The sequence below is a fragment of the Bos indicus x Bos taurus genome, chromosome 8 (genome assembly GCF_003369695.1).
Source record: "Bos indicus x Bos taurus breed Angus x Brahman F1 hybrid chromosome 8, Bos_hybrid_MaternalHap_v2.0, whole genome shotgun sequence".
NCBI lineage: Eukaryota > Metazoa > Chordata > Mammalia > Artiodactyla > Bovidae > Bos > Bos indicus x Bos taurus.
The window spans coordinates 10,548,960-10,567,585 of record NC_040083.1 but is presented as its reverse complement, the minus strand read 5'-3'; the positions used below and the strand labels follow the sequence as shown (position 1 = coordinate 10,567,585).

General features: G+C 45.1%; 1 protein-coding gene across 5 annotated transcripts in view; it reads right to left on the bottom strand.

Moving 5' to 3' along the window:
• The window catches only part of NUGGC (nuclear GTPase, germinal center associated), a 49,019-nt gene extending 31,106 nt beyond the window's left edge, over positions 1 to 17,913 (bottom strand). For 3 of the 5 annotated variants that reach the window (XM_027549041.1, XM_027549044.1, XM_027549046.1), the window contains exons 1-6: positions 10,451 to 10,511; positions 10,272 to 10,359; positions 4,908 to 5,012; positions 3,790 to 3,898; positions 2,261 to 2,483; positions 1,484 to 1,714 (exon numbers count right to left, since the gene is read on the bottom strand). In XM_027549041.1, the coding sequence (XP_027404842.1) occupies positions 1,484 to 1,714; positions 2,261 to 2,483; positions 3,790 to 3,898; positions 4,908 to 5,012; positions 10,272 to 10,314 (711 nt within the window). In that variant the 5' untranslated portion in view covers positions 10,315 to 10,359; positions 10,451 to 10,511. Of the gene's footprint in view, positions 1 to 1,483; positions 1,715 to 2,260; positions 2,484 to 3,789; positions 3,899 to 4,907; positions 5,013 to 10,271; positions 10,360 to 10,450; positions 10,512 to 17,809 lie in introns of those variants that run through there. The other 2 variants (XM_027549042.1, XM_027549045.1) reach the window with 2 other exon arrangements.
• Between the last annotated feature and the right edge of the window lie 713 nt (positions 17,914 to 18,626).

Below are 18,626 nucleotides of genomic sequence, written 5' to 3'. Positions count from 1 at the left end.
ATTAAGTTTTAGAACTGGTGTAAGTAATTATTCTTACTTTATATAAAAAGCACCAGATTTACAAATAGAATAACAATATTTTAAAGGTGAATTTTAAGATGCAAGAAAAACTAGGTTTTTGTAGTATGCAACGTAAGTAAATTGCATGTTAGTTCCACATGTATTTTGGTTTAATTTAAAATTGAATTTTAATTAAAAAAAAATATTGATCATAAAAGGAGAGGCTGGTTCTACTAGTTGCTTATCTAATATCCACCCTGCCCCTCAGCCATGCCCCCAGCATCCTGACTGTGTATTTGGGAAGGCAGTGGATTGAGACTGGTCTCAGCCAGCCACAAGTCGGCTTCTCGTTTCCCGAGACTCCCTTTCAGCTCAGAAAACCCACATGGCTCAGTACTGACCAAGAAAATCTACATGGAAATTTGCTGGGTGTGTTTCTAGGAAAGCGTTTACTTCACAATAAAAGAGGAGACGTGGTTGGTACCCCGCTTAGCCATTTGTCCCTTCCATGGAGCTAGCTGCGAAGGTCAGCACTTCAGTAGCCATCGTGTGACAATGAGGCGACAGGATGTAGAAGGTCAGGGGACCAGGGGTCTGTCGATCTTGACGTCGTTGAGCCCCTGAACCAACCCACAAACCCAACTGCCCCCAGTCTTCTTATGTGAGAAAGTGGATAAATCCCCATTTGTTTAAGCTGTTATAAACTTGGGTGTTTTTTTTTAAATTATTTGCTGCAAAACACATCCTTAATCCTCAAGTAACTATAAACAGTCTTTCCTGTGCACAAAAGCTCCCCCCTCAGACACGAAAAATTCCCATTTGACTGCAAATTAAAAATCATGGCTACTTCTGATTTTGGTACCAACTTATTTCCAATAAAACACTGTGCCTTGGGACTTCCCTGATGGTCCAGTGGCTAAGACCCTGCACTCCCAATGCAGGGAGCCTGAGTTTAATCCCTGGCAGGGAACTAGATCCCACCTGCTGCAACTAAAGATCCCACCTGCAGCGCTGAAGATCAAAGATCCTGTGTGCTGCAATGAAAACCCAGCATAGCCAAATAAAAAAGTAAATAAAAATGTTTTTAAAAAGCGGAGGTGGGGGGTGTCCTTGGTGGCTCTGTGATAAAGAGCCACCTGCCACTGCAGGGGCTGTGGGTTCAGTCCCTGATCCGGGAAGATGCCACATGCCTCAGGGTGACTAAGCCTGAGTGCTGCAACTGCTGAGCCTGTGTTCTAGAGCCGGTGCTCTGCAACAGGAGAGGCTGCCACAATGAGAAGCCTGAGCACCACAGCTAGAGAGCGGCCCCCGCCTGCTACAACTGGAGAAAAGCCCCGCAACAGTGAAGACCCAGCACAGCCAAAAATAAGGAAATAAAATAAAGAGAGAAAGAGAACCTTGTGCCTTGCACCAATCCCCCAAACGAATTCAATGATTACCCTTGAGGCTCATGATAACAACAAGAGAAACATCTTGAAGCTACCTCTTCTGCCTTGAGGGAGATGACTCTGGAGGTGGGAATCTTTCCTCTGGGCTTGGCCCTTAGTAACTCCTCGTAGCTCTTTCCTTCTGCTCCGTTTCCATAAAACATTTGCAGCTTCCAAACAGCTTCCTCCGCTGCATCGCCCCTGTCCCACGCATCCTCCTCTTCTCCACCCGGCCCCTCCGTCCTGTGCAGGAGAGTTGTCAGGTTCTTCAGCTCCTCCTTCCACTCCTGCCGAGACAGAGGGGGGCCAAGCCCACCCCACAGCCATGACACAGATTCAGCAGACATTGACAAAGTCCAGTGAGCCTGTGGGGGGCAGAGGGCTCCAGGAAATCTAAGATCATCTAATCCAGGCAGGTATCATCTAACCCAACCCACTTGTATGGTCAGTGAGGAAACAGGAACCCAAAGTCCCATAACCAGCTGAGGTAGCACCCAAGCTAGAGCCCCCATCTCGTTCTTTTGGACTTTCTCATTGTGTATGGCTTATGTTCTTTTTGTTTAACAAAGATGTGAGCTATGTTGACAAGGAATATAATGCGAATCTGTAAGAGAGAGAGAAGGAAGGAAAGAAAAGGAAGAGGGAAGACAGAGCAGGAAGGAAGAAGAAAGGATGGAGAGAGAGGAAAATAGGAAGAATGGGAAGGAAGGAGGGAGAAAAAGAGAGAGGAAGTGAAGGAAGGAAGGGGAGGAGGAAGGAGGGAGAAAGGAGAAAGAGAGAGAAGATAACAGGGAGAGGAGAAGGAAGGAAGGAAGGAGGGAGGCAGCTCTTACCTGGTCGGAGAGAAGGTGGATTTTGGCCTCATACTGCTCACAGCAGCCTGAGCTCACTTGAACGATACATGACGTACATATACTTTCTCCAGACACAGGTAGGAACATGGCTTGCCGGATGATGGCATTGATCAGGGAGCTCTTCCCAGCCCCAGTGCTTCCGAATAATCCAATGTAGATGGGGTCCAATGAAGGTTTTTCAATCAAGGCAAGAAGCCTGTTTCTAGATCAGTTTTAAAACACTCATTGTCAAGGTCATCAAAGCAAGGTTGGGAGAATGTCAGAACATACAGCAACTAATCTCCAATCCTGGTCAAGTCACCCCATCTTTCTGAGTCCTCTCTGCAGTCTCTTTGGTCAAAGGAGAATATTCAGCCCTGTTTACTATACAGAGTTGTCAGGAGGATCAAATGAGATTATGCAAAAAGGGATTTCCCTAATTGGGTGGTGAAGAATCTGCCTTCCAATGCAGGGGGTGTGGGCTGGATCCCTGGTCTGGTCGGGGAACCAACCACACGCTCCAGGGCCACTGAGCCCATGTGCCACAGCTAGGGAAACTTACGTGCCGCAACTAGAGAAGCGTGCGTGCCACAGCCAGGGGCCATGTGCTGCAACCAAGACTCAGCACAGAAAAAAATCTTTTATTTAAAAAAAAAATATGCAAAAATATTTGGCAGTGATAATTCTTCCAGGTAGCACAGTAGTAAAAAATCTGCCTGCCAATGCGAGAGAGGCAAGAGACATGGGTTCAATCCCTGGGTCCGGAAGATCCCCTGGAGTTGAAAATGGCAACCCACTCCAGGATTCTTGCTTGGGATATCCCATGGACAGAGGAGCCTGGTGGGCTACAGCCCATGGGGTCGCAAAGAGAAGGACAAGACTGAACACACAAGAAGAAGAAATGATAATTCTACACAAACTCTACAACGTCTATATAGATGTGACATCTCCTTGTTTATGTTCCATGAAAATTACACAGGCTTGATCTTAGACATGAACTTTATACAGTGGTGGGAAGTGTTATTAGGAGCAACCCTGAGGGTCTTACTGGGCAGGAGATGTAGCCTCGACCCCACTTAAATCTTTCAAGGCAGCTGGACAGGACCTTTGATGGCACAGGCTCAGAGTCCCACAGCCTGGGCTAGATTCCACCCCTTTTACTCATCAGCAGTGTGACTTTGGTCAATGTCTTGGACTCTTTGAGCCTCAATTTTAGGAAAATATTGGATTGATAATCATGGCTTCTACTTTATTGGGCATTTTGGGACAGTTAAATGGAATCTGATGTACGAATGTAAAGCACTTTCACTTTCCATTTTCAAAATCTTTAGCAGATTCCCTAGCAACGGTAACAGCGCAGTGTGGCAACCACCAGCGTTAACAGAAATGGCCCATAGCAACAGAACTTTCTGGCTTTCTTTGCTTAGTTCCTAACCAGAAATTCTCTTTCATTATTGCAGAAAAGCATCTGCCACCACCTAAGGAAAGACATCCAAGGAATATCTGATGGTAGCCAATACCAGACTCACATGAGGTACTTGATGCTGTTGGGGATGTTATCATCCAGGAACACAGACTGAATAAGTTTCTGGTAAGTGTTGCTTAAAACTCTTCTGGTCCGAGACTCCAGTTTTTCATCTGGAATCAATAGAGATGTATTAGCAGGGATGTATTAATACCTGGCAGGCGTTCCTGGTCACTCAGACAATAAAGAATCCACCTGCAATGCAGGAGACCTGGGTTCGACCCCTGAGTCGGGAAGATCCCCTGGAGGAGGGAATGGCAACCCACTCTTCTTGCCTGGAGAATCCCATGGACAGAGGAGCCTGGTGCGCTGCAGTCCATGGGGTCGCAAAGAGTCGGACACGACTGAGTGACCAAGCACATTAAAACCTGGCAGGGATCAAGCACTTGGTCTGCACAGCAGGAGTCTGCTTAATACGGCAGAAAAGGCGGGGCGGGGGTGGGGGATGAAATGAAAAGCTAGTTAAACAAAAGAGCAAGTTATCTGATGGGAGAGGTCACAGATCGTGGGAGAGAGCAATCACTGATGACGAGAGCCCCCCAAGGAGCCAGGCGGCTCTGAAGCACAAGGTAACACAAGTCAGCATCCACTTCACCATGGGCTACAGCACCTCTACAGTCTTCTCTCCTGTGGTCACAAATAGAAGAAAACTGCAAGCACATCCTATAAATACCCACAAAAGCACCAGACCAACCATTTTCAGTGTTAATCAGGAAGAGATTATTTTTGTAACAAGCCTTCTATCCAGATCTTGAGAGATAAACTGTCAGATCACAGTATCTCTGCAGAGACCAGGAGGCCTCCTGTTTTTTTTTAAATATTTATTTATTTGGCTGTATTGGGTCCTAGTTGCGGCATGCAGACTCTTGGTTGTAGTATGTGGGATCTAATTCCCCGACCAAGGATCAAACCTGGGCCCTCTGCACTGGGAGCTCAGAATCTTAACCACTAGACCACCAGGGAAGTCCCGAGGCCTCCTTTAATGGGATCAAGATCATTCAGAGATGTTCCATCCTGCTTCTGCTTCTCCAAGTACCCTTCTCTTCTTTTGAGGATGTTAACACATCTGGGAAAGGACAGAGCTGCATCAGACAAGCGATAAAGCATTTTCAGGACACTCACATTCCTTGAGGGCGCTTTGTTCCACAGAGGGAAATGCTCGAAACCTCTGGTCTCGATCGGATCGTCTTCTTTTTCTCATTGGTTCTTTAAATATATCATCATCCTCTAGAGATAAACAGAAGTTACATAAAATTACATATAAAATTATAGGTCTTGAGGGCATGGTGTACCGTAGACCAAAAACACAGTCCACTTATATGCAGATTTTCGACTGTGAAGGGGGGTCGTCACTCTCATCCCTGTGTGGTTCAGAGGTCACTGTTTTTGCCTGACCTCTATCGACACACAAACCCCAAGAGGCTAGAAGGATCCCTGCCAGCCCTGGTTGTTTGTGAGCTCATTTCAGAAGCAGCCCTGTTGGGTCATTCCAGTCTGATTTCCAATTCCCAGAGTCCCAGGACTTTGCATCTAGTTCCAAATGCAGCCCAACCTATCTCCCCAGAAGACAAGTCAAGATGACATGAAACGTTCCTGTTTGCGAATCCTGGGAAGCCAAGATGGCTGGATAGGGAAGCCTGAGATGGCTCAGTGTGGGGTGGAGAAAGGCCTCAGGGACATCTTTGCAACCCAGGAAATTGATCAGGAGCAGAATGAGAGAACAGAACGGGCCATGTGACCAAGGCAAATCCCTTCTTCTCCCCGAGCCTCAGTTTCTTCATCTGTACAATGAGTCAGTTGACAAAAATAGAAGGAATACAAGAGCTGTGGAGGGTACCCTCCAAGTGGATGTCCCTCTGAGATTAAATTGCGGAGGGTGAGGCTTTTTCCTCCTTCCTGCCTTAAAGATGTTAGTAGCTGCTTCCTTACATAGGCAAGGAAAAAAGTTGCCAAGAAGCAAATCTTTGTAGTCCTGCAGAGGTCTATTTACTTCAGTGGTTTCTGTTGGTTACCAAGTGAAGGACTGGGAGGCTCCATCATCCTCAGGAAAGGGTTTAACTGAAAACCAAAACAGTGTGTTTAGATGGTTTGGTTTTTTTTTTTTTTTTTTGGATTGTGCTGGGTCTTGGTTACATGTTTATTCTTTAAGCCATAATAATTAAATATGAAATATAAGGAAATACTGAGCACCATTGCGACACAGTTAAATATACATTAAAATCAATTGTAGTATTTTAACTTTTTTTTAAAGAAGAATTCATCTGGCTGCATTGGGTCCTTGCTGTGGTGCGCGGGATCTTTCATTGTGGTGTGACGGCTTCTCTCACGTTGTGGTGCTCGGGCGCAGTGGTTGCAGCACATAGTCTTAATTGCCCCACGGCATGTAGGAACGTAGTTCCCCAAGCAGGAGTCAAATCCACGTCCCGTGCCTTGGAAGGTGGATTCGTAATCCCTGGACCACCAGAGAAGTCCCTGGATGGGTTTTAGAAAACACCCCCCTGGCAGGATTCACCTGGTAAGAAAAGGACAGTACGGGGGTCTTTGGGGTCAAGACTGTTGGAAACGGCCGAACCCAGTGCTCCTGGGGGTGGTATAAACCTTAGCAAATGGCCGTGAGGTGACCTGGGAAAACAGTTGACCCCAAGAGTCATAACTCTCTAAGCTCATATAAGGGCATGAGGCCCCCAAACTGAGCGTGACACTGGGAGGTCATCTTCCTTCAAGAACCACAGAAAGGGCGCATCACTCAGGGACCCAGGATGGCAACCTGAGCAGAAGGCCCAACCTCCCGCATGGGGCTCCAGGCCCGAGTCTCCCAGACAGCTCAGGCAGCCTCAGTCTGGCATCTTCCTGCACAAATTCCTCAGTGTTCTGGATCCAGCTCACACCCCAGGGTACTGCAGTGCAGGGTGAGCTGTCTGCCAAGGCCTGAATCTTGGCCCACTCCTGCTCACGCAGTGACAAGGAGTTGAAAGAGCTTGTCCGTAGACTCTTCCATCTCAGACATTCTAACCTTACAAGTATGCTCCACGCAAAGAATTTATCCTGGCTCAGTTTAAGGACTGCCTTAGAACTAAACACCAAGTGGTTGCTGGCTCAGTGGCTAGAGCTAGAGAGAAAGGGGCAGAGAAGAAGAAAAATGTACGCCACGAGCTAGGGAGTTTGGGATGGACATGTACACACTGCTGTATTTAAAATGGATAACAAACAAGGACCTATTGTATAGCACAGGGGACTCTGCTTAATGCTCTATGATGACCTTAAAGGGAACGAAATCCTAAAAGAGGGGATATAGGTACACGTATGGCTGGTTCTAGACAGCATATTCAAAAGCAGAGACATGACTTTGCCAACAAAGGTCCGTCTAGTCAAGGCTATGGTTTTTCCTGTGGTCATGTATGGATGTAAGAGTTGGACTGTGAAGAAGGCTGAGCGCCAAAAAATTGATGCTTTTGAACTGTGGTGTTGGAGAAGACTCTTGAGAGTCCCTTGGACTGCAAGGAGATCCAACCAGTCCATTCTGAAGGAGATCAGCCCTGGGATTTCTTTGGAAGGAATGATGCTGAAGCTGAAACTCCAGTACTTTGGCCACCTCATGCGAAGAATTGACTCATTGGAAAAGACTCTGATGCTGGGAGGGGTTGGGGGCAGGAGGAGAAGGGGATGACAGAGGATGAGATGGCTGGATGGCATCACTGACTCGATGGACATGAGTCTGAGTGAACTCCGGGAGTTGGTGATGGACAGGGAGGCCTGGCGTGCTGTGATTCACGGGGTCGCAAAGAGTCGGACACGACTGAACTGAACTGATGGCTGGTTCTCTTTGCTATACAGTAGAAACTAGCACATATTGTAAAGCAATATACTCCTATAAAAATTTTTTTAAAAATGGATAACTAACAAGAACCTACTGTATAGTACAGAGAACTCTGATCAATACCCTGTAACAACCTAAATGGGAAAAAAATTTGGAAAAGGACATGTGTATAGACACAACTGAATCTCTTTGTTGTAAACCTGAAACCATCACAACGTTTTTAATCAACTATACGCCATATAAAATTAAAAGCTTTTTTAAAAAATGGAAGCAGTTAAGGTTTTCTGAAGTCCCCAAAGTATTTGATTATAATAAGCAAATATCAATATCTAACTTCAGTAATTTAGCTTAAGGAAATCCACTGTGGGTTAAACTTTTGAACCTTGATATTGATAACAAGGAGGTGACAGAATCACAGGATTTATGAGCTGGAAAGCAATGTAAAATATGTATGGCTTCAGATGTAGAGAAATCAAGAGACTTGTATGGGTGCGGAGCTAGCAAATGACAGAGCAATAACTAGAAGCCAAGAATGGATACCACATGTCCAGTGTTTTTCGATGCACAATTACAGTCTTTTTACTTTAAATCATTATCTATTGTGGTTTAATATTCTGGAAGATGTTTATAAATTAGTCTTCTATTTTATTCATCCCAGAGCTTAAAAAAGAAAAACAAGAATTTTAAATATGTTATGATTAAAGCTATCAAGTGAAATCCTAGAAAACTTACCAAAAAGTTTTACCAAAATAAAACAGATAATTTTTAACTACTAAAAAAATACTACTCCAGCCGCTAGGCCAGTGGTTTGCTGAAGAACACTTTAGAACACATTATAAACGGTGTCTTGGAATTCCAGAGTGTTTTCACACCTGCTTGTGGAAAGAGTAAAAGGATGGAGGGCCTTGATCTTGACCCTGTAACTCAGGAACTCTTGTTTAAACAACGTTTGCAGAGGATCTTAGCCACAAGCATAAAAGAGTCTTAGTACAGCCCATGTATCCTGGCCTTTATTTCAACTTTGTAAGGAGTGGCAATTAGTCTGATCAAAGTTTGGAAACTTATTTCTCAACAAAAGCAAACACTGAGAAGTCAGATAAAGCAGGTTTTACACTTTGCCTTTAATATCTAAAATGAAAAAACAGGTGGAAGGGAGAAAGTAGTTCATCTGGGATTTAAAACACTTAATGGTAGTGCATGCATGGTAAGTCGCTTCAGTGGTGTCCAACTCTATGTGACCCACAGACTGTAGCCCACCAGGCTCCTCTGTCCATGGGATTCTCCAGGCAAGAATACTGGAATGGGTTGCCATGCCCTCCTCCAGGGGATCTTCCCGACTGGTTTCATACTAAATTGTAACCAGAATGAATGGATGTGAACTGGCCATTTCTCTTATCTTCCCTGTAATTGTTCAAGCACTCCTTTCCCTTTTCCACGATATTACACTGATTTATTGGCAACCCACTCCAATATTCTTGCCTGGGAAATCCCATGGATAGAGGAGCCTAGCAGGCCACAGTCCATGGGGTCACAAAATAGTCTGACAGAACTTATGGACTAGACAACACTGGAGGAAAGAGCAGAGGGCTGGGCGGGGCCGTCCCAAGAAGCCTGCCGTGGTCTCTGCTGCTATGGCTCCTTGCTGCCACAAGGTGTCGCTTTTGACAACCGTCTCTATATAGACGCTTTGATCAGATCCTTGAGGGAACCTGCCGCAGATTTTCCCAGCAGGACGCCCCACACCTTCAGGACTAACGTCTCCCAAGGGGGCCCTAAAGTTGCAATTCCTTCAGTTTGCTTGCCCAGCCATGTCTCAGATACCAGCACTACCCCCACTGACCCTTGCCGCTAAGGGAATTCATCCCCAGGGGTAAGAAAATTTTTCCTCTCCAGTTCTCAAAACACAAAGGATGTTTTGTAACTAGGGGTTACTTAAATGCATCTTCCCAGGGGAAGTTCCCTCCTTGTCTCTGGGTGTCCTCCACCCAGGCTTCTAGGAAGGGAGGCCACCCTCAGGGACTCCAGTGTGGTTCACCCTACAGCTCTCCTTCAGAAAGCATGCAAAATGATTCCAGGGGCTTACCTTCTCCATTCTGAGAGCGGGATGCCCTCGGAAAATCCAAGATGGTTTCCTGGAACCTTCTTTTATTTATGTATTTATTTTTGAATTTTATTTATTTGAACTTTTAAAGGAGGGTGGGGGGCACAAGTTGAATTTCTGGTCAGATAACCCACTAGATTATTAATGGGCTCTTTTAGTTGTTATTGAAATAATTGATATTCATCCACTGTTAAAATACGTTGTGAGAAAGCAGCTTCTCAATAAAGAACAGTGAAAAATGATACAGTCCCAACCCCTTTGCCCTTGGTTATAATGGCAAATAGATATTGCTCAGGGCTTCTCCAATGGCGTAGTGGTAGAGAATCCACCTGCAGTGCAAGAGATGCAATTTGGATCCTTGGGTCAGGAAGATCCCCTGGAGGTGGAAATGACAACCCATTCCAGTATTCCTGCCTGGGAAATCCCATGGACAGAGGAGCCTGGTGGGTTACAGTCCATGGGGTCACAAAGAGTTGGACACGACTGAAGCGACTTAGCACACACACACATATATATAATGGTAAATAGTTCTTGCTCTCTTCATCAGGGGATAGTGAAGGGATGTTACCTGGATGTAGCTCCCGAACCAGAAAATCTTCAGTTTCTGCCATTTCCTGTTATGTAACCGCCTGCCTTTGTCCACTTAGAGCATCAGCCTGAAAAATACAAAGTACAGAGTGGGGGTGGGGAGGAGTAGACGGCAGAAATTATAAATACAAAACAAAAAGACCATGTAATTTTGCTTACGCTTTGTCTCCCCAATTAGATACCAAGCTTCTAAAGGGCAATGGCTATTCTACCTTATCTCTGAATCCTTTATAACAGCTTGTCCACTGTGTGTTGGTTTAAATATGACAAAAGTCCATGTTTGACTCTTGATTTTCAGCAATAGTTGAATCCATAGAATTTTTTTTTTGAGCAAAAGAAATGACTATTTATTGCTGATGGTGCTAAATATTACCACTGTTGGAAGACTGTCAACTTGTTACAATACTGAACATACTCAGCATTGATCTGGCAGTCATGAATCAGTATTTATACCAAAGAGTTGACAGCTGTGTCCGCACACAAAACTACACATGAATGTATATAGCAGATTTTTAAAAGAAATTCTTGGAATCTATTCTTTTTATTGTTTATTGTTTATTGTTTATTGTTACTTTTTATTGGAGTGTTGTTGCTTTACAATGCTGTTACTTCTGCTGCACAGCAAAATGAATCAGCCAGACATACACATATATCCCCACCTTTTTTTTATCCATTGACCTTTAAACTGAAATGACCTGAGATCTTGAAGGCAGCTCAGTCTGAAAAGACAATAAACCTCTAACGACCAGAGCCTTGAAGGTGAAGTTATACAGCTTTGCTGTTTTGGGAGACATCAGCGCCCCCATCAGGTAAGCCCGGAACCCCTGGGCCATTGAGTGACACTGAGTCCCAGCGGGTCTCAGCAAGTATCGGGGAGATGGATGGAACATTTGATATTCCTGGGATCCCCTGGAGTTGCTCCGGAGGATGCTGAGCAGGGAAGAAGAGATGCAATAACCGTTAGGTTCTGTGGGTCTTCCTCACCACCCCACCCGGCACTGCAATCAGGGAGACACCCCAATTGGGGATTATGTCAGCTGTGCCTCATGGGGCATCTGTGGGGGGGGTGGGTGGGTGGGGGGAGGTACCTCCAAAAAAAGAAGGATCGGATCGAACCTGTCTCCAGCCCTGGGAGACAGGGACTGAACACAGAGGGACAACTGGATCCACAAAGCCTCAGAAGAGCGAGTGCTGATGTCCTGGAGTGTTTCTGCCTCCACAGATCAGGGAGGATCCGGGGCACACAAGGCGGGGCACCCCACGTGCTTCCTCTCCATTTCTGATACTGCTGATTGGACTACTCAGCTGCATAATTCAAAAGCAGAGAGTCACCAGCCCTTCTGAAATATGCAAAAGCTCAACTGACCTGTCAACCCCCAGTAGACACACGGCCGTTAGTTAGCAAGACTGTGCCTCATTTACATATCACTCCCAAACGAAAATCGCAGCTCCTCAGTCAAAAGAGCCACTCACCCTTAGTTCGGCTCATGGGCATTAACAGAACAAATGCTTTCTCTTCCTGGTGGGTGTTGGTGAGTGTGGTCTGAACTCTGCTCTGTACACGTTCCTGAGCCTTTGCTAGGAGGTGCCTCATCTCTCCATTCCTCACCTGGGCTCAGACCGCCCCAAACTCCTTACAGTCCTCCGAGGCAGGGGAGTCAAGAAGAAATGTGCTCCCCTCTTCTTCCCGGAGAATCGCGACTCTTTCTTAGCATCTCGTTTGCACGTTTCCTCTGTGCAGCTGTGTCCCGGTTCCCATTCGTCCCCCTCTTGTGCCACCGCTGATCCGAGCACACCTGAATTGTACGCTTGTGATTCTTTCTTTACGTCTGAGCTATTCGAGGTCTTGGATGCTTTTGTTTCAATGTCGTATTTCTATCATGAACGGCAATGATCGATCGTAGTGCTGAATTAATTAATTACAGTGGATGGGAAGCTTTTGATGAGATTCCGAGGCCAAGGGTGTCTAAACACCAAATCTGTTTTTAAACGTTTATGTATTTGGCTGCATGGGGTCTTTGTTGAAGCTGCAGGATCTCCATTGCGTCATGTGGGAGATTTTCTTGTAGAGCACAAATTCTCTAGTTGTGGTGCTCAGGCTTCGGTAGTTGCGGTGCTCAGGCTTAGTTGCTCCACGGCACATGGGATCTTGGTTCCCCAACCAAGTATCGAACTCATGTCCCCTGCATTGCAAGGCGAATTCTTAACCACTGGACCACCAGGGAAGCCACTCAAATTCGTTTTTGATCGGACTGCTCCATAGGAACTGGGAATGTTTAGCTTGAGGGAAGGAAGACATGGGCTGAAGCAGAAGATGTGGAGAGGACTTTGTGTGGTCTTGAAATACTTAACCTTAGAGTTGAATACAATAGTGAGATAATGCCTGTTTCCAGTGGTGCCAAGAGGGGACAACTAGATCCACTAGGTGGAAAGTATAAGAAAGTACATTTTTGCTGAACATTTCTCTTGTATTCAGAGTTGTCCAAAATGGAACGAGCTCCCTTAGTAAGTAATGAATTTTCTGCTCCTAGAAGTCTAAACTTTCACTGTTAGGATCACCTAATAACAGCATTGAACTAGACGGGCTTTGAGGCTTCCTCAAATCCCAAGATACCGTGTTCTTGCTTGAAATGTTCATCAGTAAAGCCGGTGGTGGGAAAACTCTATGAGGTTACTAAAATTCATGACAGTTTCCTGGTTGGAAATGCTGCTGCTGCTGTCGCTTCAGTTGTGTCCGACTCTGTGTGACCCCATAGACGGAAGCCCACCAGGCTCCCTCGTCCCTGGGATTCTCCAGGCAAGAACACTGGAGTGGGTTGCCATTTCCTTCTCCAGTGCATGAAAGTGAAAAGTGAAAGGGAAGTCGCTCAGTCGTGTCCGACTCACTCGCCTTCTCCAGGTTGGAAATGCTAAACCTCGGCAAAACCTAGGCAAGTTAGGAGAAAAAATATGATAGTGCCTACCAATAACTTTAGATGTGAAACTAGGAATTGCCCCCTGGAAAGATATCTGTTGTTTTCTGAAGATGGCAACTCCATGAGCCATAGTCACACACACAAAATATTAAACGTCATATCACAATGGGCTCTGGAGACAACAAATGTATGGTCCTCCCGGGGTACAGATCCACTGTAGACCTTCGATTGGTTGTACTAGCCAGTGCCAGGAACAAATACAGAAGATGGATCAGGCTTCCCCGACTGCCAATGCAGGGGACACAGGTTCAATCCCTAGGTTGGGAAGATCCCCTGGGGAAGGAAATGGCAACCCACTCCAGTGTTCTTGGCTGGGAAATCCCATGGACAGAGGAGCCTGGCAGGCTGCAGTTCATGGGGTCGCAAAAGAGTCGGACACGACTGAGCAACTATACAAACAGTAACGATAGTCAAAAGGAGCACGATTGATAATACGGTGATTTCAGGTTCATTTTAAAGAGCAAAAGACCCAGAGTCCTTCCTCAAATTATGTTGGGCTCCACTTTCTCCCCCAAAGAGGCAGCAGCCGTGGTGTGTTTTGTGAAACCTGTTTCTGCAGAGAAGCAGTTGAAAACGTCCACACGTGTGGCTCACAGGGCAAAGTTTTGATGTGTGGTTTATTTCGCTTGTATTTCAACTGTGCGGTTAGCGTGTAAGTTTTGATTTGAGTACTTATTTACATTCATGTGCAGAGAGCCTAAGAATAGCATCTTTTAAAAGGGACTCTGCATATTTAGCTAGATGTGGGAAGGCTGCACAGCACCAGTTTCCTGTCAAATAATTGTGACTTTTGACAGTTTTTCTTGCTTCTCTCACTCTCCCTTTCCTCTTTTTGTGTTTGCGTACACTCTTTTTTCCTTAAGAGAACATAACAGAGGTGACACCAAGGCAGTGGTCACTCCTGTCCTAGAAGAGCTTCCTAGAGTGGAATGAAATAATGTTCTTGAGCCCCTTCTACAGATGTGGACACTGAGGCCTGGAGAGGGGAAGGGACCTGTTCAAGGTCAGACAGTGAGTCCAAGTTCAGGGTTCTCATCATTCCACCAAGAAACCTCTAACTGGTACTATTTAAACCATCTCTGGAGCTTCAGAGTAAGAGATGGAGAGAACAGTGAACACAAATGAGGGGTTCCCTTTAATGCACGAGGAGGCATTTGGGGAGTGAAGGCTGTTGAGTAGGAGCGAGAGTGGTAGCTTGATGAAACTGGGCTTAAGGACACCAACTGAAGCTAGTGACCTCAGAATAAAACAAAGCCAGACTGCCGGGGGCATTGGGGGGTACACGTGAGCATGCGTGATTGTGTGTGTGTGTTGGGGGGGCAGTGAGTAGTTCATTGCTTTCAGTCCATGTCCAGAGCAGAATTTAATGTGTTTATGAAGAATTACAAAAATCTAAGTCTCTTCTCCTTTAGTCTGAATCTTGTCCCACCCTCCCTTGCTTCACATCATTAACCTCTCCCCACACGATTCTTGTTTTCCTTCCATTTCCAGTCCCCGACCCCAGCACCCCTCCCCTGCCCCAAGGCCACAGTAACAGGAAAAAAATTAAAATACTTAAATTAGCAAAGTAACTTGAAGGGGCATTTTGATCATTAACGTTGGTTTCTTCCCTACTTTTAATAAATGTGGAAAGTGCTCAGTACATAGTGAGCGCTGAGTAAATATGTGTTGAATGACGTGTGTCTTTTAAACATATTCTTGGATGGTAAAATTAATAACAGCAGGAATTATATTCATTCATTCAGCAAACATTTGTGAAGTGTTTACTGTGTGCCAGACACGGTTCTAGGGCCTGGGGACACGCGAGGAAAGAAAATGGGCAAGGTGTCTGCACACCCAGGTTTATGTTCCAGGCTGTGAGGGATGCCATGGGGAAAGTACTCAGGATTTGGAGTCAGAATGCCTGGATTGGGGGATCCTGCTCTGGTACTGCAGTGTGACACTAAACAGAGCACTTAACCTCTCTGAGTCTCAGTTTATCCACATGTAAGATGAGAATAGAAAAATACTTAACGTCTGGAGTTCATTGCGAGGGCTGTATGTGACACTGATGCAAAGCTGGTCTATAGACACTTCCATGCGCTCAGTCATGTCTGACTCTTTTTCAGTCCCATGGACTGTAGCCCGCCAGGCTCCTCTATCTGTGTAATTTCCCAGCCAAGAGTACTGGAGTGTGTTGCCCTTTACTTAGCCAGGGGGATTGAACCTACGTCACCCACATCTCCTGCATTGGCAGGCAGATTCTTTACTCCTGAGCCACCTGGGAAGCCCCACAGACACTTATGCACCTGGACAAATGTTATTGACTTTCAGAATATTTGGTGAAGATAGTTTAACAAGAAATCAGTACTAATATTTACCTGGGCAAAGTCAACTTTTGTGGGCAGGGGGAACAGATGCCACCATAAATGGTAAACTGACCCCCATTCTTGTTCCCATTGATGAAGCATCTTCAGGGTTATATGCCCTTGGTAGCATCTTATCCCCTCCCACAGGGAGGTAATTGAAGAAATAAGAGCAAGGAGCAGATTCTTAAAAATGCAATGTTGTGGATTTATCTCCTCTCTCTATTTTTTAATGCTTAAATACTTCTGGTGATGGCAGAATTTCCTAACCACTTTATTGGACATTACACGGTTCTTCCAAACTGGGTACTCCCTAAAGGGACAATTTAAACACATTAGCTTAGAAGCGAAAGTGAAACAAGGGCCATCAAACCCCCGGAGGAAAAGAGTTATGTTTTCAGCATTAATGCATCAGCTTCTGTGTGCAACATTAGGAGCACGGCTGCCGGAGGTAGATTCAGTAGAGGAGGCATGGCTTTTTTCAGTCCTTCTCCCCCAGGTGACTAGATAAGTAAAGTAAGCAGATATTTTCATTACATACTTTATCAGATTTTACGGCAATGAACTTGAATCCTTTCATATTGCTCGCCCAAGCTTGCCAAACTTAATGAGGCATAAGATGACGTTAATACTAAACTCAGTTTCGTATTGATGCATTTAATATTAATGGTGCCTGGAACACAAGTTTTCTTTGGGGAAGAAGGATTGATGACTTGCCTAAGATCACACTGTTATAAAATTCAAACTAAGCCCCGATTCTCCAGATTTCTAGTTCATTGGCCTTTACGCAGCCATAAAATTCACTTAAGTAAAGTAAAATCACTTTCCCTCAAGAAATAACTGACTTTAGGAAAATCATGAGAAGGAGAAAAAATGAGTCTCCCACACAGAAAAATTCCAAACAATTTCTAAAGATGCTTCACCCTGAAGGAAAGGGAACTTAATCCCCCACTCCTTGGGCATGGGCCTCACAGAGTAACTTCCTTCCAAGGGGGACAGGATGGAAAGAAGGGGAAAAAGAGTCGCTTTACAGTAGAAAGACTTTGCAAATACTCCCTCAGCCAGACGACCAAGGTCAACAACAACTGTCGTAAATCATCTTGATGATATGTACCTTTGATGTGACGGGATGAGAATGACCTTTAACTCTCTGATCTTCCACCCTAAAGCCGAAACTCCAGTCTCTTTGTGAATCCTACAGAAGAGCTGACCAGGACTCCTCAAAACTGTCAAAGTCATCAAACACAAGGTCACAGCCAAGAAGAGACACAACAGCTAAATGTAATATGGTGTTCTGGATAGGATTCTTTTTTTAAACAACACCAAAAACATTTTGTATTGGGGAATAGCCAACTGACAATGTTGTGATGGTTTCAGGTGAACAGCGAAAGGACTCAGCCATACATATACATGTGTCCATTCTCTCCCAAATCCCCCTCCCCTGCTGCTGCTAAGTCACTTCAGTCGTGTCTGACTCTGTGCGACCCCATAGACGGCAGCCCACCAGGCTCCGCCGTCCCTGGGATTCTCCAGGCAAGAACACTGGAGTGGGTTGCCATTTCCTTCTCCAATGCATGAAAGTGAAAAGTGAAAGTGAAGTCGCTCAGTCGCGTCCGACTCTTAGCGACCCCATGGACTGCAGCCTACCAGGCTCCTCTGTCCATGGGATTTGCCAGGCAAGAGTACTGGAGTGGGGTGCCATTGCCTTCTCCATCTCCCTCCCCTAGATAGGATTCTAAAACAGAAAAAAGACACTAGATAACAGCTAAGAAAATCTGAATAGAGGATAACCTTTAGGGTTCCCTGGTGGCTCAGACAGTAAAGAACCTGCCTGCCATTGCAGGAGACCCCAGTTCCCTGGAGAAGGAAATGTCTACCCAGTCCAGTATTCTTATCTGGAGAATTCCATGGACAGAGGAGCCTGGTGGGTTACAGTCCATGGGGGTCACAAAGAGTCAAACACAACTGAGCGACTAACACTTTCACTTTCTTTTCTTTTCACTGTTCTTCTTTTAGTTAATAATACTACTACAAATGTTGGTTCATTAATTATAAAAAATGTACCTTTACTAATGTAAGATGAGAGAGGAAGTTGGTTGTGAATTCTATGGAAACTACCATCATCTCCATTTTTCTCTAAAGCTATTTTTTAATCAGTCATAAGTTACAGCATAAATTGCATAAGAAAAACAACTTACCAGATGTCACTTTGCATGCTACAGCTCCAAGATTCCACAAAGACAGTGGCAACCTCTTTGCCTTGGTCGAGGTATGTTGCACCACCTTTGTGGCCCCTGTCATAAAGCCACATTTACACAAGCAGAAGTGAAACTGATTTGCCATCAGAGAGCTATTTATGACAGTCTCCGCCCTCATAAATAGTTACGTAGTATCTGCGCCTTTCATTTAAACTTCAGTTGTATGTGAACTGGGGTGCTCATATTTTTCTCTTCCCTATGCCTACACATTAATCATTTTTCCTTTCCAAATGGATTGCAGCTTCCACCCTGCAGTATCCTTTCCTTGAGGATGAGAGTTATTCTGATGGATCTGATTTAACCTAAGCAGCAAGGAAAATCACCCCAGTCCCAAGAGAGACGAAGTATCGGTTCCCCCCACCCCGCCCCAAATAGAAGACAACTGGGAGTGATGGATAATATGAGATGATGAAGATAAGCTGATTCTTGATACACAATCCTGAAATTCACCAAAACCAAACGACATTGGGTCATGTGACTGTAGAAATGAGTGTCATACAGTTTTAAATAACTCTTTCTGGAACTTAAATTTTGCGTCCACATTTTTAAAAACAGAACATGAAAACAAGTATTTTTGAAATGCCGTCCAAGAGAAGAAAGCAGAACCTATTCCTCCTTGCTAACACCCAAACAGTCACATCAAGTACAGGGATAAAATCTGTTTTTTTTTTTTTTTAACCTTCAGCTCAGGTAGTGTTTGACCTTCAAAGACAGAGTCAGTCATTACTAGGGTACCCCTCAGTAACTGCAATGGCAC